General features: G+C 39.9%; 2 protein-coding genes across 3 annotated transcripts in view; one reads left to right on the top strand and one right to left on the bottom strand.

Moving 5' to 3' along the window:
- The window catches only part of SERINC5 (serine incorporator 5), a 196,505-nt gene that overhangs the window by 161,362 nt on the left and 7,390 nt on the right, over positions 1–27,753 (bottom strand). The window lies entirely within an intron of this gene.
- LOC309803704 (chromobox protein homolog 5-like) lies at positions 17,986–26,874 on the top strand. The gene has a single exon (XM_082620311.1). It carries the CDS (start codon positions 18,136–18,138, stop codon positions 18,709–18,711), a length of 576 nt encoding a protein of 191 aa, XP_082476437.1. The 5' UTR covers positions 17,986–18,135; the 3' UTR covers positions 18,712–26,874.

Here is a 27,753-nt window from a genome sequence, read left to right as displayed (position 1 = left end):
CCAACAGGCTTCCTGGTGCCTAAGTGGACAGGGAAAGCACAGGCCCCATTCCCTTCTGTTCCTTTGCACCCCTCCCCCACTGTCTCCCCCAGGGTCTCCCCCGTCGCCTCTGGACCCCTAACCATGTGTGGGTCCTACTGGGTGTAGGAACTCCTCCCCTCCCCCAGCCACCCTTCAGGGGTGCCCATCCCAGAGTTCCGGCTCCCCCTTCCTTCCCTCCCACTCCCTCAGGACCCGCGTGGCTGGAGGGGGCCTAGGTGGGCAGAGGATCAGGCCTGGGATCTCAGCAGGTTCCCAGGGGTCCAAGTAGGCAGGGGAATCCTGACCACACTCCCTTTTGATCCTCTGCCCTTCCAATGGTTCCCCAATTTCCCCCTTCAGGCATGGGATCCCTTCCCCTCCCCCAGCTGCCCCTTAGGGGCGCCAGTCCCTTCCCACCTCCACTTTTCCTCACTATTCACTCCCCCCACTCCCCACATCCTACCCGGTCACTGGGGTTTCCTCCCATCCCCTTAGGTGTCCATGGTCCCCCACCGGTGCCTGGTAGGTGCCCTAGTTGTGAGGAGACGTGAATTTCGCATCCTCCTGGTATGCCATCTTGACTCTGCTCATATCATTTTGATGATGAATAATACTCCATCTTCTGGATGTATCACAGTTTATCTGTTCACCTACTGAAGAACATCTTGGTTGCTTCCAAGTTTTGGCAATTACGAATAAAGCTGCTATAAACATCTGTGTGTGGGTTTTGTATGGACATAAGTTTTCAACTGCTTTAGGTAAATATCAAGAAGTGAGATTGCTGGATTGTATGGTAAAAGTACATTTAGCTTTGTAAGAAACTACCTAACTTTCTTGCAAAGAGTCTGTACCATTTTGCATTCCCACTAGCAATGAATGTGAGTTCGTGTTACTCCACATCCTTGTCAGCATTTGGTGTTGTCAGTGTTCCAGATTTTGGCCATTCTAATATGTGTGTATCTCATTGTCATTTTAATTTGCATTTCTCTGATAACACATAATGTGGAGTGTCTTTTCATATGCATTTTCATCTGTATATCTTCTTTGGAGAGGTGTCTGTTAAGGTCTTTGGCCCATTTTTTAATTGGGTTGTTTGGTTTTTTATTGTTGAGTTTTAAGAGTTCTTTGTACATTTTGGCTAACAGTCATTTTGGCTAATCAGATGTGTCTTTTGCAAATATTTTCTCCCAGTCTGTAGCTTGTCTTCTCATTCTCTTGACATTGTCTTTTGTAGAGCAATTTTTAATTTTTCAATTTAATTTTGAACACCACTCCTGATTAGAGTATTCCTCATATGAAAATTCCACTGTTTATTTTGTCATTGTCCTGAGTTATTTCCATTATTTTCCTAGTCAAACACTGTTACCATGAACATTCTTTGACATATCGTTGATATATGTTTCTTCAGGGTAAAAGGTAGAAATGGAATTTCTGGGTTATAAGGTATGAAAATTATTTAGTTATAATAGACATTTTTCATGCTTAAATAAAAATCTATTGTATGATTTTAATGTTGCACTTTAAATGCTCTGTTGAAAATATCTTTGTCCACATACTTTTGTGCTTATTTTATGTTATTCCCTTAAATTTCTAAAAGGAGAGCTACTCATTCAAAGGGTATAATAATTTTGAGACCTCCTGATACATAGCATCAAATTATTTTCCAGAAAGATTACTTTAGTTTATAACCTCAGTATGAGTGTATGAGATACCCATTTTACCATCCAATTAAACATTAGATGTTATCACATTTAAAATATATATTTTTCAATTTGATAGGGATGAAAGAGTTGTCTGCCTGAGAATCATCTGTTCTTCCACCACTTTCTAAAGAAAAATTTCCCTGCATCCCTCTTATATCAAAATAGGGATTTTCCTCCTTTGATGATACAATACACGTTCATTTATCACTATGTAAACTGTATTAATTTACTTTAAAACACTTTTTATTACTTATATCATCTTGTTTTCATTGTTCTATTGGTACATTTTTCTATTTGTGAAAAAATTGTTTGGGTGTTTTGAGATGGGATAGACTACATCATCAACTTCTATTAAAATTAACGGAAATACCTTTTCATTTAATGGCATGATCTTCAGGAATGAAAGAAGTCATTAATTGAGGGCTAACTATTAATTTATTTGTATATTTTGTAAAAATGAACAACCCATTTTGTATCCTGCCCTTTCCATGGGCAATGTTTTTTAAATATCTTTCTATAGCAGTATACATAACTCTATGCATAAAGATTTTAAAGCAGATTTTTGTATGTAGTCTTGTTTAGTGCAACTAAGCTTTAAATATTATTTCTTCTAAAATCTCCTTTTTAGTGTTAATTAATCCTGTTGTTCATGCCTTTCTTCTAGGTACTTTTCAATATAATAAAATCCCTGGTTACTGGGCTTATCATATGTATCTAGTGACTTGTGACTTAAAGGATACACAAAGGTTAGTAATGTATGACTTGCTTCCGATCCATTGTAGAAATTTCCTTAAAGAACATGATATTTTTATATTTATGGGTGGAAAGTTATAGAGTGCTGACTTTTTCTGATGGCTGTGTGTTTTATGTTTTACTTCAAATCATGAGGCCCAAATCAACCTCAAGATTCTTCTCTGTAGATAAGCAAAGGAAGCTACCATTCATATTTAAAGCTATATACTTCTTCTATTACTGTTCTGACTCTGCAGTCCATTTCTATTCTTAGAATATGTAAAACAGACGGGTCTTAGTGTGCTAAAACCACATCATAAAGCTGTTTTGCTTCATGGCTCAGGAATTCTGCTGCTTATCTAGCTCTTAAGAAAAATTCCTGCTTCTGAATAGCTTCATACCTCACTGTGACCCCATATATATACGTAAAGAATAATCTTAAACTTTCCATTTTTCAAGCCCCTGGGGAAATCATTCACCTAGTCCATAGACTTCAAAAAAGATATTGTAAGAGTGAGGTGTGAGTATATCATATTCTAGTTTCTTGGTTCAATTCTGCAAGATTTATTACTAAACAATTTAAGTTTTAGTCAAATATTAAATTATAGACATTGACAAATGTCTTTATTGAGGCTTCAAGAGATGTTTCATATGTTTTATCTCTAATGTGATAGAATAATGTGTATTAGCAAGTATAAATTTTTTTTTTTGCTCCAAATCATTTCTATCTGGTAATTAAATTTTTTTCACCAGCTAGTCACACATGTTGAATTAGCTTATCAACATTTTCCATGAGCCTATATTTTCTCTCTATAGTAAATAAATGTCTTGCAATAGGAAACAAAATTTGAACAGAATAGATTTAAAAACAGAGGAGGGACTTCCCTGGTGGCGAAGTGGTTAAGAATCCGCCTGCCAATGCAGGGAACATGGGTTCAAGCCTTGGTCCGGGAAGATCCCACAGGCGACTGAGCAACTAAGCCCATGCTCTGGAACTACTGAGCCTGTGTGTTGCAACTACTGAAGCACACACACCTAGAGCCCATGCTGCGCAACAAGAGAAGCCACCAGAATGAGAAGCCCACGGACCGCAACAAAGAGTAGCCCCTGCTCACTGCAACTAGAGAAAGCCCGCACGCAGCAGCGAAGACCCAATGTGGCCAAAAATAAATAAATAAATTTTAAAAAATAAAAAAAAATAAAATAAAAACAGGAGCCTTGAAACCCATAAAAGACAGATTTGAATGTTATTTCACATTTTCTATTTGTAAGTCTATTTCATACACATACACACAGTCAGTCAGTTGTACCTGTAGACATTTGTCCTACATCATCTAACTGTAAATTTTACTAATTTCTATTTTTCTCCATTTTATCAACTCATGTTTTCCTGTTAGTACTCATTTTCATCCTTTTTTTCTCAATGAAAAATTTCTACCTATAGAATGGACTTCCCTGTGTTTACCATCTTAAACACATTTCTACAGTTCATCTAAGAGAAGCATTCTCCATTCACTTTTAGCCATGGGACCATTTGCATTTTTCCCATCCAAAATCTTATAATGAGCTGTTTTATAGTATAAATTTAATTTATAATGTCAAATTATAGCATTTCATTTATTTACTTTTTTATTTCATTTGATGCAACTTTTAAGATGGAATTCTGGGATGCCAGATCTTGTTGATGAGGAATGTTGTATACATTGCTTATAAGAAATTATTATTCTTTGTTGGAGCAACTAGCATATGTAACACCAGTTAGAACTTCTTAACTAATTCTTTCTAATCTTTCACTTTCTGTTTTGAATCAAGAGCATTTGGAGTTCCTTGCATCATTTGATTTAAAAAAGAAGAAGGAGCAGGAGGAGGAAGTGGGGGGAGAAGAATATTTAGGAGACATTTAGATGTTTGTAAGATTGCCTTTGCACAGGTAACAGATCTTGAAGTATCTGAGTTAACTATAAATTAAAAAAAAATTTTTCTTGTTCTTCCTCTTTTGACTTTTTTGTCAAATTGTTGAAGTGTAGAAAACCTTAGAAATTTGGGACTGAGAGTATAGGTGAGTACTTCCCACTTTGCTGACACCATGTCAGCCATGCATAAAGTTCTCAAGTTTTAAAGAATGGGTAGATTCCCTAAATACATTTCATTATTTCACATGAACCCTGTGAATGACATGTAGCTGTAGTTATCATCCCATTGTACAGATGTGGAAACTTAGAGAAGTTAAAGCACTTTCCCAAGATGACATAGCTTAGTTAGTGGTAGAGACAGGTCTTAAACCAGATCTGCTGACTGCTGACTAAATGCTAGATCTTTAAAGGATGCATTGTTAACTCCTGCCTGGAATGCTAAATGCCTTAGCACTATGATGTTTTTGAAAAGAAAGTAAATCTCAGCAAAAAGCGTCCTGGGGTAAATCGAACAGGATTAGCTGTTCTCTTAGAGGCAGCACTCAATTATGAGAGGTTATGAAAAAGTCTTCCCTAGAAGTCTCTAAAAATAAGATTATAAAATACGCCCATATGTTTTGTAATGTCAACTACAAATTGGCACCTGCCATTGGCACTTGCCATCTACCTCTACAAGGATTAAATCATGTGCTGCAGCTGCTGACTTTCAACACACCCCTGAAAGGAGCTTAGAGTGGAGAGCAGAAATGAGGCACTCTGTGCTCTGGGAAAAACTGGTGGAACAGGTCTTCAGATAGTTAGATATTTTCAGGAGCTGATTTTATGACCCCAATTCTTGTATCTTCTCATATCTGTAAAAGCACTAAAATCTTTCATGGTGACGTCTGCTCATTGTGACTAGCAGAAACCTTCTACAAAAAAATATGGTGCTTCAAAAACAGAAATATACATCAATGGAACAGGATAGAAAGCCCAGAGATAAGCCCACACACATATGGTCACCTTATCTTTGATAAAGGGGGTTAGAATACACAGTGGAGAACAGACAGCCTCTTTAATAAGTGGTGCTGGGAAAACTGGACAGCTACATGTAAAAGCATGAGATTAGAACACTCCCTAACACCATACACAAAAATAAACTCAAAATGGATTAAAGACTTAAATGTAAGGCCAGACACTATCAAACTCTTAGAGGAAAACATAGGCAGAACACTCTATGACATAAATCACAGCAAGATCCTTTTTGACCCACCTCCTAGAGAAATGGAAATAAAACCAAAAATAAACAAATGAGACCTAATGAAACTTAACAGCTTTTGTCCAGCAAAGGAAACCATAAATAAGACGGAAAGACAACCCTTAAAATGGGAGAAAACATTTGCAAATGAAGCAACTGACAAAGGATTAATCTCCAAAATTTACAAGCAGCTCATACAGCTCAATATCAAAAAAACAAACAACAAAATCCAAAAATGGGCAGAAGACCTAAACAGACATTTCTCCAAAGAAGATATACAGATTGCCAACAGACACATGAAAGAATGCTCAACATCATTAATCATTAGAGAAATGCAAATCAAAACTACAATGAGATATCATATCACACTGGTCAGAATGGCCAACATCAAAAAATCTACAAACAATAAATGATGGAGAGGATGTGGAGAAAAGGGAACCCTCCTGCACTGTTGGTGGGAATGTAAATTGATACAGCCACGATGGAGAACAGTATGGAGGTTCCTTAAAAAACTAAAAATAGAACTACCATATGACCTAGCAATCCCACTACTGGGTATATACCCTGAGAAAACCATAATTGAAAAGGAGTCATGTACCACAATGTTCATTGCAGCTCTATTTACAATAGCCAGGACATGGAAGCAACCTAAGTGTCCATCAGCAGATGAATGGATAAAGATGATGTGGCACATATATACAATGGAATATTACTCAGCCATAAAAAGAAACGAAATTGAGTTATTTGTAGTGAGGTGGATGGACCTAGAGTCTGTCATACAGAGTGAAGTAAGTCAGAAAGAGAAAAACAAATACTGTATGCTAACACATATATATGGAATCTTAAAAAAAAAAAAAAAGGTCATGAAGAAACTAGGGGCAAGACGGGAATAAAGACACAGACCTACTAGAGAATGGACTTGAGGATATGGGGAGGGGGAAGGGTAAGCTGGGACAAAGTGAGAGAGTGGCATGGACATATATACACTACCAAATGTAAAATAGACAGCTAGTGGGAAGCAGCCGCATAGCACAGGGAGATCAGCTCGGTGCTTTGTGACCACCTAGAGGGGTGGGATAGGGAGGGTGCGAGGGAGGGAGACGCAAGAGGGAAGACATATGGGGACATATGCATACGTATAACTGATTCACTTTGTTATAAAGCAGAAACTACCACACCATTGTAAAGTAATTATACTCCAATAAAGATGTTTAAAAAATATATATATGTACTTGATTTTATGTACTCCCCCTTCACCAAAATTACACATATACTGACCTTCCCCCCTACCTCTTTGAAGCAGTTTCTCAGAGCTATCTAAAATGCTGTCTCCCAGGCTATAGTCCTTATTTTGCCCCAAATAAAACTTAACTCACAGCTCTCACACTGCGCAGTTTTTTTAAGTCGACAGTAATGAACATAGTTTATAGTCAGTGGATGTCTAGAAGATAATTTTATAATAAGTTCCACATGAAAGCATTTGAAAGGTCTGGCCTAAAACAGTAAACAGAATGTCCCCATTAAATGGTAGAAATCAGATTTTTTTGAAAAATAAAAATTTATTTTTTGTTTTCAAAATCAGTATCAAATGTAGAATTTTTTATTTTTATCACATCTTTGGTGAGTTAATCAGAACTAAACTCTATGTACCTTTACCTTGCATTGGGATAAAGAATGATATAGAATTAACTTCTGATCATCTGTGCTAATATAAGGGATCAGGGGCACAGGCATTCCATTTGTCTTAAAAATGTATAATGAGATTGTGCATTGTGAAGTGGTTTTGTTTGTTTGTTTGTTTGTTTTTCAGGTGAATGGGATTATAGGATACTTGTGTTTTACTCAGCTATATAGTATAAGCCATTTGTCTTTTTTTTTTACATCTTTATTGCAGTCTAATTGCTTTACAATGGTGTGTTAGTTTCTGCTTTATAACAAAGTGAATCGGTTATACATATACATATGTTCCCATATCTCCTCCCTCTTGCGTCTCCCTCCCTCCCACCCTCTCTATTCCACCCCTCTAGGTGGTCACAAAGCACCGAGCTGATCTCCCTGTGCTATGCAGCTGCTTCCCACTAGCTATCTATTTTATGTTTGGTAGTGTATATATGTCCATGCCACTCTCTCACTTTGTCACAGCTTACCCTTCCCCCTCCCCATATTCTCAAGTCCATTCTATTTGTCATTTTTTAACATATAGCAGCCAATATTGGAAGGAATTGGCAACAGTGAATGCCAGGCATCAGTGAGAAACCAGTATGAAATGCCAATTTGTCACAGGAAAATCCACAAAGTACAAATCTACTTGTGGATATACCCGAGTGTCATCTGTGAAATTAGACCATATTCCTTCTGAGGATTTGTAACTATTGAAGGCAAATGCTGGGGTTCAGGGATTTAACAGCCAAAAGGGGAAAGTTAGGATCATGTTTCACTTTCTATTTCAAGTGATATCTATTCTTTCCTCATTTTTTGTTAATTCCCACTTGAGATCCTGGCCTCAACACTTCTTTGGTTCATACTTTCTAGTTTTTGTGGACACGGTGCTTGAAAAATAATATACAAACTTGTGTGTGCACATTCTCATCTTTGTGAGCAAATAAGGTACTTTTTGGATTGAAATCTTGCAGTGCTTGAGAACTGCCTCTATTATAGGCTCTGTTTCTTTGCTAAAAATGGCAGCTTCTCTTAGGAAGTAGCTTCCTGCATTCAGAACAGAGGTTCAGTAATTAGGTAAAACAGCTACTTTGGTCTTGCTTCTCCATTTTTTGTAGAATAAATGGAAGTATCTGTTTTGGGTTAACTTCATTGTGGAGCTCAACGGATATTGAAACATATGATTGGTTTTACATGATAGAATCAACTCATTAATTAGATTTTGTTTCCATCGTTCAAGTGTACAAATAGTAGTTGGAATGACAGTTGAAGCCATGTACAAATGTTGATCTAATCAAGACACAATTGGTTCCCTATGTTGGTACTTAATATTTCCGAAATTCATGTATCTTTCATGTGGCCCTAAAATTACTATGAAAGTATATAATAAAACCTATTAGTGCTTATTAAAATCACAAGGATGAGCAAACAATGATTAACGTGAAGGTAGGCATGTTAGAAAGGTGGAGTGCGGCAGTGGAAAATGGTCATATCAGACAGATACGTGTGAAGCCAAACCTCACCACCTATGAGCTATGTAATCTTGGTCAAGTTACTTCATTTCTCTGTTCCTCAGTTTTCTCCTCTGATAAGTAGGGAGCAGTAACTACCTTGAACATTACTGTAAGGATTCGAGAAAATATTTTCAAAGTGTCTAGCTAGCTCAGTATCCAACACTTGATAGGGATTCACTAAACTGGAAGCTGCTATCTCTGGTCTTGAGAAATAAATCATTTAGACTACGATTCTAAAAATATTTCACTTTTATAGAAGGTGAACAATTTTCCTTTAAACTTTCAGAGTATATATGAAAACAAACAAATACTAGCAATGCAGGGGGAAGTTTGGTTATAAGCATAAAACTAGAGCAGGTATTAGAAGCATCTGGCAGGACTTTGAAAGGTGGCAGCATCTGTCAGGTTCTAGGCAGAAAAACAGAACTGAGATATTTTAATAGAGAAAATTTAATGTGGAAAACTAGTCACAAAAGTGGTGGGAGAGCTGAGAAGGCAATCAGAGGTCAGTGAGGTAACACAAAGTTACCAATGGCAGGAAACAGCTATTGCTCCCACAGCCAGAGGGACAGAGGGAGGAGGTGGTGGAACCAGAGCTGAGGAAGCCTAGAGAGAGATGGAACCTGCCTGACATGTTACACAAAGCAGAGAGAGAAAAGAGAAGTACCTTGGTTTTCCTACTTCTCACCCTTCAACCTCCAGTCATTGTCTCCTCAGTGGTTCATCCTAATAGAAATCAGTTGTCAAAGAGCTTGCAAAATGCAGTTTGCAGCAGTGAGGGTCCTGCAATACAGAGCAAAACAGGGGAAGGGCAGGGAATAGATCTGAGGACAAATAAACCAGATAGCCAGCACAGGGACATTCACACTTATTTTCTGAAGAATTTTTTGCATGGCCTGGGACAGAATTGCAAGGCAGATAGTCTACTGCTTTTGCATTTTTCCTTTCCTTGCCATCAGTACCCTCCCTTCCTGGATTTGGTGTAGGGCAGGTCTAAGGTAGTGAAATCCAAAACTGTTATTAGACCAGAAGGAGGCTCACAGGCACCACAAGTCAGAGTCGTTGGGGTCATACCCAGAGCAGAAGGCTATGGCAAGAAAAAACAAAGGCAAGTAGGGTTTATTAGTCCAAGCAGATAAACTAGATTCATTGTTGGCCACAAATCAAAAATCAATGTTAGTAGAACAATCTGCAATAGACTAAAGATCATGGTAGCTCACCCCAGATGGTGAGAAATGGATATATTTTGGGGGCGGAGCCAAGAGGATTATTGATTGATAAATATAAGTGTGAAGGGAGGGAAAAAAAAGAGGAGTGAAGGACGATGGCCAAGTTTATTCTGAGTCAGGAGGATAAAACTGCCGTTTATCAAGGTGAGCAAACTGAGAAGAGAAGGTTTGGGGAGGATAGCGCGTTTGACTTTTGATATGCTGAATTTTAGAACCTTTTGTTTTCAAAAGTTTCTTTTAAAAACTGCACTTTTTGTGATTTTTTTTAACATAATGCAGGAGGCTCAGTACTGAAACCAGGGAAATTATTAAGTGGAAGTCTATACATCTAATAGTGTAACCTCATCTTTCTATCTTCTTTGACTCTGAGAAAGCTGGCAGACAAGGTTTACCCACACCCTGTCCCCCAACTCTTCCCTCAACCCCAAGAGATTGGTATATTACTCTTTGGGGTAATTGGTTAGCTCAAGAGAAAATCCCTGTAGATACCAGTAATTAAGGATTTCCCTCAGGAATATCTGAATCCACAGTGACTCCAAGGTAATTCCTTATAAATCCCCAAGGTCTGACCATGCACACTTCCATCATGTTGTTAATTCAACACATACACCAATGGACAGTCAAAGGTCAGCAGACTTACCCTAGGCACAATGTTAGGCCCTGTGAGAGACTCAAGGTCAGGAGACCACACATGCTTATCAGTCTCAGAATTCAGGCAAGAGTTATTCTGGGTTTGTCTCTGACATCTGGTAAACATTCTTTCAAAAACATTGAATACATGCCTGTTCATAGCAGTGTTATTCACAATGGCTAAAACATGGAAGCAACCCAGTGTCCATCAGTGGGTGAATGGATAAGCAAAATGTGGTACAAACATGCAATGGAATATTATTCAGGCTTAAAAAGGAAGGAAATGCTGACATATGCTACAATATGGATGAACCTTGAGGACATTATGGATGAACCTTGAGGACATTATGTTAAGTGAAATAAACCAGTAACAAAAGACAAATATTGTATGATTCCATTTAAACAACGTACTTAGACTAGTCAGAATCATAAAGACAGAAAGTATAATGGTGGTTGCCAGCGGTTGGGGGAAAGGGAGAATGGGAATTAGAATTTAATGGGTATAGAGTTTCAGTTTCACAAGATGAAAAGTGTTATGGGGATGGGTGGTAGTGATGGTTGCACAACAATGTGAATATATTTAATACCACTGAACAGTTCACTTTAAAATGGCTAAGATGTTTAAAAAAAAAAGTTGGGAAAAAGAAAATACTTGGAACTTCTGAAGAAAAGAGGAGTTACTATTGTATAATGGCAGATGTTCTCCAAACTGCCTTTGACCAACAATTGATCAAGAAAAAGAACCAGGCACTAAAGTTGGCACAAATGGATGAAAGGTACTGAAAGAAAACCAGAAAAGATAAATTAGAGCACCTTAAAAGGAATGTTAGGGCTTCCCTGGTGGCGCAGTGGTTGAGAGTCCGCCTGCCAATGCAGGGGACACGGGTTCGTGCCCTGGTCTGGGAAGATCCCACATGCCGTGGAGTGGCTAGGCCCGTGAGCCATGGCTGCTGAGTCTGTGCGTCCGGAGCCTGTGCTCCGCAATGGGAGAGGCCATGACAGTGAATGGCCCGCGCGCGTGTACCACGAAAAAAAAAAACAAAAAAGGAATGTTAAAATATTATTCTAATAACAATGACCAAGTATAATCTTTATATTTTTATTGTTAAACATAAATACATTTATTTCAGTCATACTCAGTGTAAGCAATGCTATAATTATGTTTCACTTACACTTGTGATCCCATTTAACCATGCAGTATTTATGAACAGAATAACAAAGGAGGTCATTGGAGGTTAGAGCTGCCAATGACCTATTGTAATAATGAAATCATCTTTTCAAATTAACAGCAGAATTACTGCTTTATACTCTATTGTCTCATGTAAACAATACCAGATTTAGTGGAAAAAAATTAACGAAAGATGTAGATGATTTAAAGAGAACTCCCCAGAAACAAATAATATTGATAATATTGATAAAACCCGCAATTGAATATATCTATTTAGCCAATACTGAATGTGTATACTGATACATATAATGCATATATTTGTTCTCAACTATATTTAAAAATTCTCTATAAAAGAGACATTGTCTTTAGTTTCTATTCTTTTTTTTTTTTTTTTTTTTTTTTTTTTTTTTGCGGTATGCGGGCCTCTCACTGTTGTGGCCTCTCCCGTTGCGGAGCACAGGCTCCAGATGCGCAGGCCCAGCGGCCATGGCTCACGGGCCCAGCCGCTCCGCGGCATATGGGATCCTCCCAGACCGGGGCACGAACCCGTATCCCCTGCATCGGCAGGCGGACTCTCAACCACTGCGCCACCAGGGAAGCCCTAGTTTCTATTCTTAAATCCTCAATAATATGTAGGGAATGTGTCTGAGAAAGAGCAGATATGTAATTATTTATATTGGTTGACAGTTTAAGGAATGAAAGACTAAATACTATGATGATAAGCTATAATAATATTTTCTCTTAATATGGCATACAGTCTATGGTTTGCTGACAAGCTCACGTGTTTTTTTAAATTTCTGTGCATTCAGATGGGTAATAAAGAACCAGCTTTGGCTAATCAAAGACAAGTTAGTTGTTTGCTCAGACACTGAAAGAAAAGGAAGATACTGCAAAGCAGAATAAAGATCAAATTACAGATGTAGTTTTGGGGATCCTCAGCACACGTGATAATTGAAGCCTGCAGTAGATGAGTTCATCTATGTGTGGTGGTGGAAAGAAGGACTTAGAACTGAGCTCTTAGGAGATCCACTATTTTGTGTTCTGATAGAGGAGAAGCTACAAAGGAGACTTACATGGAGCTTCTGGAAGAGTGTTGTGTCATAGAATCCAACAGAAGAGAGGGTTTCAAGAAAGAGGAAGTGTCAGCTTTGCCAGATGCTGAGAAGCCAAGGAAGACAACAGAAAAACACCCGATTAATTTAGTTTCATAGGGTCACTGTTAGTGTTTGCAAGAACAGTGGAGTATTCAGGGACAGTCCATTCTAGAGAAGTTTGGAGATAAATAAAGGATGTGGGGAAGTGAGTCAGTGAGAGCAAACACTCCTTCTAAAAATGTGACGAGGGGAAGAAAGACAACGAGGGTTGGAGGGACAGTTTTGTTTTTGATTGCGTTGACAATGCAATCATTAATAGTGTGTCCCAGTGTGATTGAGAGGTCAGCCTTTATTCTGGAGTTGCAAGTATCATGCAGAGCCTGTTCAGATCCATGCTATTTGATGAATCTGTGTTCTTGCAACAAGCGAGCTCCCATGGTTCAGTTAGAGTATGGCAGAAATTGCTATTTCTTCCCAATATCCATTCTCCCATTAGAATTTTCAGCGAGGCACAGGGCCCTCCAAAATAAAGACACACAGGGCTTCCCAAAATAAACAACTCCCCAGTCTTCCTTGTAATTATATATGGCCAGGGGAATAAGTCCTAAACAATGCAGATAAGCAAGAGTATCCTGCAGCAGCTTCAGAGAACCTTCCTTAAGGAACAGCTTACATGAACCCTTTGACCCACTATGTCACCTTCCTCTTCCTAGCTAGTTGAAATATGGACATGATAGATGGAGCTGAAGAGCCATCTTGGACCATGAGGTGACCTTGAGAATAGAGCCCACAGTTGATAGAGTAAAAACCTAGAAGAATCCAAAGTATGTGTTGACTTCATAGAACAGAGTTCTATGGAAGCCCTAGACCATCTGTATCTGGATGTTAAGGCAAAAGGAAAATAAGCATCTAGTTTAAGCCTCTGATATTTTGGAGGCTATTAACACCCTTAGTCAAATCTAAATCTAACTAATATATAGAAGGACAGCAAGAAAAGTGCAGACTGTAATAAAATTGACAGGTCATCATTGAAATGAAAACAGATTAAAAGTAATTGAAGAGGGACTTCCTTGGTGGCGCAGTGGTTAAGAATCTGTCTGCCAATGCAGGGGACACAGGTTTGAGCCCTGGTCCAGGAAGATCCCACATGCCGCAGAGCAACTAAGCCCGCGTGCAACAACTAGTGAAGACCGCGTGCTACAACTACTGAAGCCCATGCACCTACAGCCCATGCTCCACAACAAAAGAAGCCACCGCAATGAGAAGCCCGTGCACCAAATGAGGAGTAGCCCCACTTGCCAAAACTAAAGAAAGATTGCGAACAGCAACAAAGACCCAACATAGCCAAAAATAAATAAATAACTAAATTTATTTATTTTTTAAAAAAGTCATTGGGGCTTCCCTGGTGGTGCAGTGGTTGAGAGTCTCCCTGCCGATGCAGCGGACACAGGTTCGTGCCCCGGTCTGGGAGGATCGCACATGCCACGGAGCGGCTGGGCCCATGAGCCATGGACACTGAGCCTGCGTGTCCGGATCCTGTGCTCCACAACAGGAGAAGCCACAACAGTGAGAGGTCCGCGTACCGCAAAAAAAAAAAAAAAAAAAAGTCATTGGAGAAAATTCTATTTAGGAAAAATAATAGTGTTAATTTAAGACCATGGATATAGTCCAGGAGTCGATGTCAAGAAGGAAATGGAGAATGAAATTTTGCCATTTGCAGCAACATGGATGAACTTGGAGGTCATTATGCTAAGTGAAATAAGTCAGACAGAGAAAGACAAATACTATATGATATCACCTTTATGTGGAATCTAAAATATACAACAAACTAGTGAATATAACAAAAAAGAAGCAGATACAGATATAGAGAACTAGTGGTTACCAGTGGGGAGGAGAGGAGGGGGCAACATAAGGGTGGGGGAGTGAAAGGCACAAACTGTTGGGTGTAAGATAGGCTACAAGGATGTATTGTACAACACGGGGATTCTAGCCAATATTTTGAAATAACTGTAAATGGAGTGTAACTTAATTTTTTCTAAAAACAATAAAATCATACGAAAAAAATTTTAATAAAATAAATTTAAAAAAATTTAAAAAGCCATATACAAAAATAAACTCAAAATGGATTAAAGATCTAAATGTAAGACCAGATACTATAAAACTCCTAGAGGAAAACGTAGGCAGAACACTCTTTGACATAAATTACAGCAATATTATTTTGCATCTCTCTCCTAGAGTAATGGAAATAAAAGCAAAAATAAACAAATGGGACCTAATTAAACTTAAAAGCTTTTGCTCCACAAAGGAAACCATAAGCAAAACAAAAAGACAACCTATGGAATGGGAGAAAATATTTGCAAACAATGCAACTGGCAAGGGATTAATTTCCAAAATATTCAAACAGTTCATACAGCTCAATATCCAGAAAACAAAAAATGCAACCAAAAATGGGCAGAAGACCTAAATAGACATTTCTCCAGAGAAGATATACAGATGGCCAATAGGCACATGAAAAGATGCTCAACATCACAAAATTATTAGAGAAATGCAAATCAAAACTACAGTGAGGTACCACTTCATACCAGTCAGAATGGCCATCATTAAAAAGTCTACAAATAACAAATGCTGGAGAGGGTGTGGAGAAAAGGGAACCCTCCTAGACTGTTGGTGGGAATGTAAATTGATGAAGCCACTATGGAGAACAGTATGGAGGTTCCTTAAAAAATTAAAAGTAGAGTTATCATATGATCCAGCAATCCCATTCCTGGGCATATATCCAGAAAAGACAAAAACTCTAATTCAAAAGGATATATACACCCTGAAGTTTGTAGCAGAACTATTTACAATAGCCAAGACATAAAAGCAACCTAAATGCCCGTCAACAGATGAATGGATAAAGAATATTACTCAGGGCTTCCCTGGTGGCACAGTGGTTGAGAGTCCGCCTGCCGATGCAGGGGACACGGGTTCATGCCCCGGTCCGGGAAGATCCCACATGCCGCGGAGTGGCTAGGCCCGTGAGCCATGGCCGCTGAGCCTGCGCGTCCGGAGCCTGTGCTCCGCAACGGGAGAGGCCACAAGAGTGAGAGGCCCGTGTACCGCAAAAAAAAAAAAAAAAATTACTCAGCCATGAAAAAGAATGAAATATTGCCATTTGCAGCAACATGGATGGACCTAGAGATTTTCATACTAAGTGAAGTAAGTCAGACAGAGAAAGTCAAACATCACAAGATATCACTTATATGTGGAATCTAAAAAAAATGATACAAATGAACTTATTTACAAAATATAAATAGACTCACAGACATGGAAAACAAACTTATGGTTACCAAAGGAGAAAGGGGAAGGGATAAACTTTAAAAAAAAAAAAGGAAATAGGCAGGAAAATGACCATAATAGGAAGAAAATGTCACATGAGGAAATGTGGTCCCATATTATCCAGTCTCCTTGTATATCACTGGTCAATCACAGCAGACATTCTTGCAAAGTCTTACTTCAAGAGAAAAAGTGAGGTAGATGATGATTCCCTTTTGCTGTTTAGTATATACTTTCATACTTTCTTTTAACCTGTTTAACTGTATATATATTTTAATTTGTTTAACCTGCTTGACTGTGTATCTATCTTTCTATCTCAGATGTATAAATATATGTGTGTGTATATATACACATATATAGTTTAATATGAGTTGTAAAAGTCTCAGAGTCCATATGAGTCTATTGGTTTCTTTTTAACATTAAGGAAAATTGTAAATTGTGCAGAAAAGTTTCTTCTGGTTATCTCTCTTTCTTGATCTGAAGGAGTAACTCAAAAATATTTTAAATGAGAAAATTCACTTTTGAACTGATTATCAAATCTGTTACCAAAAAGAGCTAATAAGAACATCATCATCTCTCATAATAGAGGACAGGATTTCCATTCTATTTTTATTGAGAGATCACCATTATAAAACTACATATAGTGGGCATGAATTTTATTACACAATGCCAGGATACAAGATATATCACATTTCCCTATTTCCTAAATCAAATGTAATCTGTTCTGAGGTTGGAGGGAAAATTCAACCAATCATTTTTGGGATTCCCTTCTCTTTCTTGATGGGGTCCCGCAACAATCCTAGTAATGTCAAAATCAGGAGGTTAGCTGTCCTTTGCTCTGTGTGGTTGCCAGATTTGCTGTTGCTCTGTTGACTGCAGGATGCTGCTATACAGCACTGGAGCTGCCTCTTGGGCACTGAAGATCAGGCAGGCCCAGAGATACATCTTACAAGGGATCTTTCCACTGACTTCAGACTGTGCCTCTCACTCACTGCCAAGTTCCTGAGGTCACTGCATGCCTACAAGGCTTGGTCTCTGCTACCCACTGGTGGGTTCCTGGTCTTCTCTCCAGCTGTAGAAAATTAATACTCTCCCAGTGTTTGAAAATGTGATCCCTTTTCTTGAATATATATAATGAAAGGAGCTGGTAACCCCAGTTCATTTTTTCACCTAATTATACACAATGTTAAACTTATGTAACTCAGAAAGTATGTCAACTTTTGTTTTGAGCTTGTTCTCACAAAAATATAATTATTTAAGTGACTAAAAAGTAGAATAATTAATTTCACTTCTCTGATTTGAATTTCAGTTCCCTTTCTGGCTCCAGTTTACATGCTAACTGTCAGTGGAATTAGATCACTAACAGTTGTTTCTTCTCTCTATATATTGCCTGATATTGTCAATTGCATCTTAACATATTTGAGCTTTGGTGAATTTCCTTATGCCAGCTTCCTAAACATAAAATTAGTATAACTGTGTACTAATATGATATACCTATATCTTTGAAGTTTTTGTAGATGAATTCAATTGTGACTATCCTTAGATATAGTATAAAAGCACCTAATAGTTTTGATAACCTTTTCTTATTGACCTGTTTTATGACTTTACAGAAAAAAGTAGAAATCTAACATTAGAGTTATAAGTATATCCTAATCTGATTTAAATTTAATTATAATTCCTTGGACCATTTTAATAATATTTTTAGTATCATGATTTTGGCAATGGGTATGATGTGTTTATTATAGTATTAAACATTGGGATGCTTTTTGGCGGGCGGTTGGCGTTGCGCAGAACGCGGCGGCAGCGGCGGCCTGTGGTCCGGCCTCACCACCGAGGAACAGGGGAGACGTTAGCGTGAGTGATCGGTCTCGATCCCGGGAACCCGGTGGCCTTAGTCCTTCAGGTGGAACAGCGTGAGACATGGGAAAGAAAACCAAGCGGACAGCTGACAGTTCTTCTTCAGAGGATGAGGAGGAGTACGTCGTGGAGAAGGTGCTAGACAGGCGTGTGGTTAAGGGGCAAGTGGAGTATCTACTGAAGTGGAAAGGCTTTTCCGAGGAGCACAATACTTGGGAACCTGAGAAAAACTTGGATTGCCCTGAGCTAATTTCTGAGTTTATGAAAAAGTATAAGAAGATGAAGGAGGGTGAAAATAACAAACCCAGGGAGAAGTCAGAAGGTAACAAGAGGAAATCCAATTTCTCCAACAGTGCTGATGATATCAAATCCAAAAAAAAGAGAGAGCAGAGCAATGATATCGCTCGGGGCTTTGAGAGAGGATTGGAACCAGAAAAGATCATTGGGGCGACAGATTCCTGTGGCGATTTAATGTTCCTAATGAAATGGAAAGACACAGATGAAGCAGACCTGGTTCTTGCAAAAGAAGCTAATGTTAAATGTCCACAAATTGTGATAGCATTTTATGAAGAGAGACTGACGTGGCATGCATATCCTGAGGATGCGGAAAACAAAGAGAAAGAAACAACAAAGAGCTAAAGGAGGGGGTGGTCTCTGCCATTTCTCTTTGTACATAATACATTCACCTCCCTGCCTCCTCTCCCTCTACCCACCCCCTTCTATCCTAAACACATCCATAAAAAATGTGCTTATCACTGTGCTCCACAGGAGAGATGTTGGTATTGGTCCTCTTGTAACATAACTGATGGTCTGATTCATGATAAGTGTCTCTCTGTGAAGACCAGGCATTTACGTACTGTGTGTAATTCTCACCAGTTTTTCCTTTGCCCTGCTCTCTTCCTTCTGCTCCCCTGTGACCTCAAGATGAGTCTTAACTTTTTAATCACCTTAGAGTCTTGATCTTTTCAGGGTCGGTCGCTTTTTAGTGGGGGATTTTGCTATAATGATGATGAATTTTGGTTTCTTTCTTTGGCTCTTAGAACATGTTGATGACCAGCTAGGCTTTGTTTTGAGATGTTGGGTTGGAAAAGATGTTGCCCATCTTTTTAAAAAGCCAATAGCAACTGCCTACCTGTTGGGGCTTTCCCAACCTCATTCAGCTCTACCCAGGAGAATACAGGGTTCCTCGTGTGGTCTTCTGGGCCACCCTCTGTTGTTCATCCTCACCCATCCTCCCAGAATAGCTCCATCCTTTGGAGGGCTTGAAATTTTACATTCATGTTTGTCAAGGCACTCCTTTTAGCGCCAGGACTTTTGGCCTTGTTTCTTAGCAATCCCTGATTCTGCTTCTGCAAGTTGGTGTAGTCTGTCATAAAATGACAAGATTATTGACTCTGGAGGTTTGTAGCTATTAGTACCTGAGGATGATGGGGTAGGATACAATTGTCTTTACTATCACATATGGCATATATGTATTATTTCCTTCCATCCCTCCCATTTGGATTATCTATTTATGTAGGTGTGAGTGACTGCCTGGTGCTTGCTTGTGCCAAGGTGCTAGGCACCCTCCAGCCCTGCCAACTTTTGTGGCCTCCCAAAGCATTCCTGTTACCAAAGAGGCTTCAAACCTGACCCTCACTTCTCAGTGGACCCAAGTTTCCCTCCATGCCATTATTTTCAGTAGGGGAGCCATTGGCCACAGTATCAATTTTAAATATTCATAGTGTTTATAATCATAAATTTCCTGCTTTGATGACTCCTGGATTTGCCACCAAGAGTCCCCAAAGTATTAATGCTCTTCCCTTTCTCCGCCCTCAAACTCTTAGTTGTATTTTATTTTTTTTTTTAATGCATTTCCATGGAAGACTATCAACCTCAGAGAGTGACAGGCCCCGGCAGTAGCATGTTGACACGACCTCTCCCTACTCAGCAAAATACTTCCCTTTTGGCTTCTTCCTGCTTTACCATTATATTGAGAGATTATTTTTCTGATTATATCCTCTGCCTTTGTTCCCCAAGAAACACCCTACTTCTCATTACCCTTTTTTTCTTGTAGTTGAAGGGGGCTAGAGAATCAAGACTAAAAGTAAAGAAATAGCAGGGTTTTGAGCATCCTTGTCCCAGCCCAAAGCTGAGGAGATAAGAATAAATGCTTGAAATAGCCTTAACTCTAGAGTTCACCAGCCATTGAGGTTTTTGTGGTTGCTTTTGAGTTTTAAAACAGATAGCTGTCTGGCCAGGAGCATTCAACCATTTCTAGATTATTCAGAGTAACGAGGGGAGTGCAGAGATTGCTCCAGTCCACAGATGAGCCAAGTAACATGCAAATCATACACCCATTCATAGCATTTGTTAACATTGCTTCCCCTGCCCAGCTGCTGATTGAATTCTGTGTGGTTGTATAAATTATGTCAAAAATTATACTGCACGGTTGAGAAGACAGCTGTTGCTGCAGTGACATGACAGACTGGAACAATGAAGCTTTTGGTTTCAGCCATCCAGGAAAATCCTTCTGAATGGCAGTGTGATTGGGGGAGAACTCATAACCCATACCTCAAGTGGGTAGGGGTTTTATCTCCATCTCCCTTAACTCTCTGAAGGAATAAAAGGCCTAGATAAAGTGCTGGATAGTTGACAGTTGTTAGTACTTAATCTGATGGGCATCTGAAAGAAAGGATAGTCAGAAAAGAGATTTTTCATACAAGTAACTAAGGATATCAATTAGGGTATACTAGAATAGGACAGAAGTAGGCCAGAGCCACTGAGGAGGTGATCTGGGTCTCTGAGTTTGCAGGTGGAGAAAATGACAGCTTATCCATGTAGCCAGAGTGGGTCTCCCAGGAGCAGTGGGGATGTAAGCAAAGTACAGTGACCATAGTTTTAGAGCCCAGATCTAGCCTGTGGACAAAGAACACGACCAAATTATTTGGTACCAAGACTGGTCTTGAGAAACGTGGGACACATGGTTGCCAGGGTTATAGGTAATACGTAAGGCATTCATCAAAATCTGATTTCTTTTAACAAAAAAAACCCAGTATCATCTACTCATCACCTCTTCAGTACTTCAGTCTCTGCTCCATTCGTCTTTTTCTGTCCACAGTTTACTGAATCATGGTCTTGTACTGAGTGCTGCCCAAACAACCTGTTCTCTCCCTGCCTACCCACTGCTACTTCTATAGGAACAGAGGGAGCCAGAGGCCAATACTGATCTTAGCCCTCAGCAGAAAGGAGATGGGTGCCTGCCTGTTCCTCTGGCATTTGTTAGTGCTGAGTAGCTGTCCAGGCCTTTGGAGGATTGCAGCCTCAAAGAGAAACCTGCTTTCATGGGGCTTCCTCCTCTCAGAAGAGTTAGTGGCCCTGGGCTAAGCACTCTTAAACATCTAGGTCTCAGGTGCTCAAAGTATATTTTTCCTATGTTAAGTCCTCTTTCAAAACATCTTTCTAATGCTGAATTTTTTCTTGAAATCAGCATTCAAGGATTTCTCTTTCCAGAGAATGTAGCAGAGCTTTGACCAGCAGAGTCTATCAAGGTCAGCATAGCTGCTTTTCTGAGCCCTGGGCGGGGCAGATCCCCTCACATTAAGATCAGCTGTTAGAGAACGTCAACCCTGATGGTAGCGCCCATTTTTAACCTGGAGAGAGCCATATCATTTCTCCCCCTGCAGTCCAGTTTTCATCTGCTCAAGGGAGCATTTGGACCTGTGGTGTTCCTTAATGCTGGAAAGTCTGTGGTCCTTGGCTGGCCCCCAGCCGTATATCCATACTACTTTTTTTTGTTGAAGAAAAGTTGGTCTTGTTCGTGTAGTTCCTGCAGTTTTCTATTCTTCTTGACTCTTCTTACGTGTACTGTAGCCTCCCTGCAATCCAAGTTCCTTATCTTCAGGCCAAATCCTTTGGCCTCAGGGAAGGTGCCTGTGATTTTCATCTTGTGGTTTTGTCTGATCTGTGTGTAGCCCAGCTTACCTAAGGTACTGTAGGGGATCAGAGGGATCTGTGTTTGGGCTGGGGAGTGATTGTTTTTGCCTTTAAGGTTCAAATTTGAGGGCCTAAAATAAGTTTGCAGTGACCTGAGAACTTCAGGAAGGGTAATATCATTAGATTTGAAATGTGGAAATGGTTTCTCACAAATTAGGTCAAAGGAAAAGCTCATTTTGCACCCGTGACTCCATCCTTTTGGTTTAGGTTTTTAGAGTGTTGAGATCTGTACCTTTGTAATTAGACCACCAACCAAGCATACCTGTGTCAGGGCAGAGAGAGGAAAGGTCTGGACCCAGTGTATTTCAGTTTCATTTTGGCTTTACCACTAATCATAAAAGTTATGTTTTCAAAAATAGAGATGTTACCAGCCTTGCCCCCAAGAGCACATGCTCGGTATTGCCCGCCCCCCAATTAATCGTGGTGGATTTCTATTGAGCCATCCACATTCCAGCCACCTTAGTGTACATCAACATGCATTTCATTTAACGGACATTTTTTGGCCCTGGGGATACCAAGTTCAAAAAGATGCAGTCCCTGACCTCAAAGAATTTTCATACAGGTGTGGGATGAACTATTAATACTTCATTGTAATAAATGCTACAAATGGGCACACATTTTATATTTGAGGGCAGAGACAACTGACTGGTTGGTATAGTTTGTGGCCCTAAAGTAGGAGGGTGACAACTGGTTCGTGTGTAGAAAAGACATGACCTTGGGTGAATTGAACTAACTGACCATAGATGGACCACAACAACGGTTGTTTTATTCCAGAAAATAAAGATAACAGGTTTGGTTAGAAATGCTACTACAAGAGAAAGGTGAGTGGAGGTTGAGAACCCTGGCTTCAGTCCCTATTCGAGGTTCTTTGCCAAAGTATTTAAAGGTAGTTAATCCTTGCTTGTGGAAAGTATTACCTATGTTGCAGATCCAGTTACGTGTTGTTACTTTATTGTGGGTTCTGTAAAATGTATTCCTTATGGATATTTTGTCAGTGTTGCTCACACCTTTTTCATTTTCTCATTCCTTTTGAAGGAATTAACGTGAGGCTGGCTTGAAGCCTAAAACAGGGACATACTTTCCAATGACAGAAGATTTGCTAAGAAAAAAAAAAAAAAAAAGGCTTGGGGCACATCTGGTAACACCTGGGCATCTATTCTGGGCAGTGTAGTTTCATTTAACACCTCAAGATGGTGATTTCTAAGCAGAGACTTGTGTCAATTATGTTGAAACCTCTCCCAGAAACACACATGACCCAGAGTTTCGGATTTAATCAGTCTAGGGAGGTCCAGGGTGAGGCCTAGCCCTGTGAAGAAACAGTCTGACCTTAAGAAATGTCCTAGTTCTGACCATGTGACCACAGGAAAAATGCTACTTTTCTCTGCCTGCATAATTGAGAGTTGGATAATTGAAAGTTGACTAAAGTGTGAAGGTTCTTTGGATAGCTTCATAAAAATTCTAGTTTCTTTTTGCTTGCGCTGGATTTCTTGGATTTTAAACTACCTCATCTCATCTTTTTAGAGTTACTTCAGCTTGTCGTTGCCACTTTAACATCATGCTTGACTGTGGTGGTTTTCTAAGATGGAATGTTTCCTATTCGTTGAGAGCGTGTTTTCTTGCCTTTTATCCGGATCCTCTCATTTCACCTAACATCATCTCATTTTGTTCCCCTGTCAGAGAAATATTTTAAGATAGTTTAAAATCTTGGTTCATGGGAAGAAAGTGACCCTCCAATGCTATATTTGTCTCTGAGGTCAGTGAGAGAAGGAGTTAAAACAAGGTGGTGGGGGAAGGGACAGAACCTGCACTGGAGGCAGCCGACAGGGGACGAGCCATTAATTAAAACAATTTCAAAGTCAACTGATTGTGATCATTAATGTCACAATAGATCAAAACCTAATTATCACTGCCTAGGTAAGAGCCATCAGTATTAATCAGAAAATCTAATAGGAAACTATTATCAAGAAATTAGGCCAAATTGAATGCAATGAACTTCTTGCCATTCTCTCTCCTCTCCTTTTGTTCTTTTTTCTTTTTTTTAATTTGGCGATGTCCCCTGGCATTGGCAGGTGTGACCCTCACAGTTGACCCAGGCCCCAGTGGCCAGTTTGTCATGCTTTTTGAGAAATTCCAACACAGACTGAACCTGAACTGTCACTGCTGCTTTAATCAGTCTTGAACTTTCTCATCACCTGGTCTTACCCAATGTGATCAGCCATCAATGAAAAAAGGTTTATATTTAGGTCTTGGAACGGTTGGTCCTTTTTGGAACTAGAGCATCCCTGGTGAACATTATACTGTATGTATTGATAAATCATTCTTCGAGCTTCTGAGGTACGTAGGGTCCTGTTGCTCTGGCTACTGCAAGTAGGTATGGGGGAAAGGAGGGGCTTCCTGCCTGGAGATCCTTCCAGAACACCTTAGAAGATAGAGTTTCATCATGTTATGGCCCTTTTAAGGCTCGAGTCACTGTTTTGCAGTTTCCAGGAGCTTTAGGATTTGATTCTAAACCAGGACTGGCTGTGGTTTTAGTTTTTTTCCCCTTAGTTTTAGGGTAAGGGTCATAGTGATTTCTACCAGAATCCAGTGTAAATCCAAAGGAGGGGGGAACATGTTTTTTCTTTTGCCTTTCTTTTGTTAAAGATTTATGCCTCTGGCAGGAGGTAAGAATATTACAAGTGTCTTCTGACTAGTTATAGAGATCACTTTATACCCTCTCCCTGAATGGAAAAGTAAGTGTCACCATCTATATCCTTAACTGTTTTTGAAGATACTGCAACTCCTGAGGTTGAGCTGAGGCAGAAAGATTGGAAAGACGCTGGCCCTGCGTGTCGTGGGGAGGGACGAGTAGCGGCAGGGCGTGTCGGGTGGTGCTAGGGTTCCTCGCTGAGCCTGTAGAGAATGGCTGCTGCCACCGCAGTGGCTGGCCTTTCCCCACCAACCTTGGAGCTCAGAGCACTACCCAGACCACCACTGAGGAAGTTGTTCTTAGCTTTCTGCTTGAGTGTGGTCTTGCTTCACTCTGAATTTTAGGAATTTGGGTTACTCAGTATAGAACTTTGAGAAACTGGTGTGACTTAGTCCTTCACCTCTTAGGGTAAAGTGAGTATTTGTTTACAAAAGGATTCATGCCCTTAATGTTTAAACTGTAATTTTATTTTCAAGGCACCCATGAACACATGACTTTCAGAAGCAGCTTGTTTCTACTCCAAGGTTCCTTGCCTTGTGCTAGATAAATAATGGGCTATCAGTTAATACTTGTGGGTTGATTGAGTTCATCTGGCTTGCAGGGTGAGGTGTGCTACCCGCTTCCTTTTGCTCCCAAGTGCAGTCTAAGATGTAAAATGCTCCGGGGATGGACAAGAATTGAGTGGATGCTGACTATGGTGCCAACCTCCTCAACTGATTCATAATGGCTGACCTTGGGCAAGTCACTCCTTTCAATGCCTCAGTTCCCCATCTGTCAAATGGGGATAATAATACTGACCTACCTCACAGGGGTGTTGTGAGGCATTGTAAACCAAAGTTGATAGAATACTTTAGGGTCCTCGACGGAGGATGCCCTGAGCTGAGGTCTAGGCCTGCCATAGGCTTTTGTCCTCACTGAGCTGTCCCAAGGTTGGAACTACTTAGTGACCTTGGCAAATTCTCTGCCCCCCACCCCTCATCAAAGCTGCTAGTTCAGATGTTGACAGTGTTTCCATGAATGTTGAAGTCTTAATAGTCCAGACTTAACTTAGGATGTTACGGGGGAAAGTGCTTAGTATATTTTATGTCTTGCATCCACAAAGAGAGGCCGTTTGAGACCCAAGAACATTGGATTAGGGAATCAGGGATGCTGCTGCTGGTTGGGGATTAAGGTCCCATACCCCATGGGCTTGGAACAGACTTGGGTTGTCTTGGGAGCAGGGCACACACAGTGGGTTTGGTTTATATCTTGGCTTTGCTGCTCCCTGAACTGATCCCAGGACGGCTGGCTCACTTCACCCCTTCGTGGTATCTGTACCCGAGCCTTTGCCTCCCCATAGGAACCAGCTGGTTCAATAAGCATAACCACTTCCTCCATCCCCCACCAAAAAAGAGCCACATCTTGGAAAATTTTTTTTCTAGAGATAAGCTTAACACTCAGAATTGGGCAGTGATGCTCCTGAAAGCTTCATCCAGTTCACTGTATTCAGCATCTGTCATCTCTTTCTCGGTGTCCACTGTCTGAACCTGACCTTGACCTTTCTTCCCTCTGGTTTGGGAAAGCTTTGGACACTTTGTATTTGCCCAGGTGTGGGCCCAAGAGCCTTGCTCTCTGTCTCAGTTCAGGGGCTCAGCTGGCTCCTCTTCCCAACAGGGCTCTTTCTCCTTTCCCTCTCCTTGGCCCTAGATGTGTAACCCCTGAAAAAGCACAAGGTCCTGGCCCCTTGCCGCGGTCACGTCCTGGTTCTCAGTGTTGAGTGGACTCTGCTCCTCTGTTCACGGCACTGGCGGCACCAGGCGGTTCTGTGGAGTCCTGGAGGATGGAGAGAGCACGGTCTGCCATCCTGCCAAGTAGCCAGGAGTTGATTTGCCCACGGCCACAGGCCTTCTCACCCCTTCCCACAGGATGGGATCTGAGAGACTCCAGAGGCTGGGTTTCTTTCAGCACTCGGTACCATCCTGAGTAGCAAAACAAATCACACTTTGTAGCCAGATTTCTGAATGGAAAAATGGGAAATTGAATTCTCTATGGACCTTTTTGGTTTGTGGGGGAGTTTTGGTTGTGTTTCTTGGTTTTATTTCAGCCAAACATGTCTGCTTTTGATTTTTTTTTTTTAGGATAAGTGATATATATATATATATATGTTCGCCTTTTAAATGTAAATGTTTAAAAGTAGGCAATTTATGTGTTTCCACAACTGACATCTGATGCAGACCTCATTCTCTCCCCCTCTTCCACTCCTCTTTTCCCTCTTTTCATACTCTTGTATTGGTTCTAATAAATGGTTGCTTTTCAAAAAAAAAAAAAAAAAAAAAAAAAAAAAACATTGGGATGTACAATGGTGAAAATGCTGAAATGTGTTTATTAAAAGCTAGAGAACTGGTTTAGTATCATATATATGTAGCATATGATACATAGTATCATATACATACATACATTTAACTTACATATATTACCCCCCCACACACACACACCATTAGTCTCCTTTAGAGGGTACAAGGGAACCAACTCATTCTTCTGAAAATGGTCAGTAAAGTAAAAGGCTGAATATTTAACTTCTCTTTCCTGTTTGAACTTTATTTCAGGAAAACTAAATTGTTATTGAGGGACATTTTTCTTTCCCTAGAAAAATTCCAGCCAATAAATAAAAAAGAAATGATAGATTAGAATGTCACCATTTTGCAAACTCCAAATCAAAGGATGAATCCAAGTAGTGATTATCAATGGTTGTTAACATCACTGAAAGAGAGCCAACAAGGTATTATGTGTCTCCTGATGGAAGTACACACCGTCTATGAAGTAGCCTTGGCAAAGAAACTGGACTGTATCAAACCAAGCCTCTAGATCTAGCTACAGTTTACAGGTTTACAAGTTTACAGGAAACACAGAGGCAAGAGACACGTGTTAAAAGATACTATGTGGAGGGAGGTGCAGAAAAGTCCAGATACTGAAAATTTTATAGGCTAAAAGACATGGTTTTTTAAAAAAACCAAATTGCCAGGAATAAAAAAGAAAGA

Source organism: Mesoplodon mirus, assembly GCF_964341445.2.
Source record: "Mesoplodon mirus genome assembly, chromosome: 5".
NCBI lineage: Eukaryota > Metazoa > Chordata > Mammalia > Artiodactyla > Ziphiidae > Mesoplodon > Mesoplodon mirus.
This window is presented reverse-complemented; position numbering and strand designations above follow the sequence as displayed.

Excerpts from the sequence above, each read along its gene's own strand:
- LOC309803704 (XM_082620311.1), top strand. The coding sequence starts at position 18,136 with ATGGGAAAGAAAACCAAGCGGACAGCTGACAGTTCTTCTTCAGAGGAT.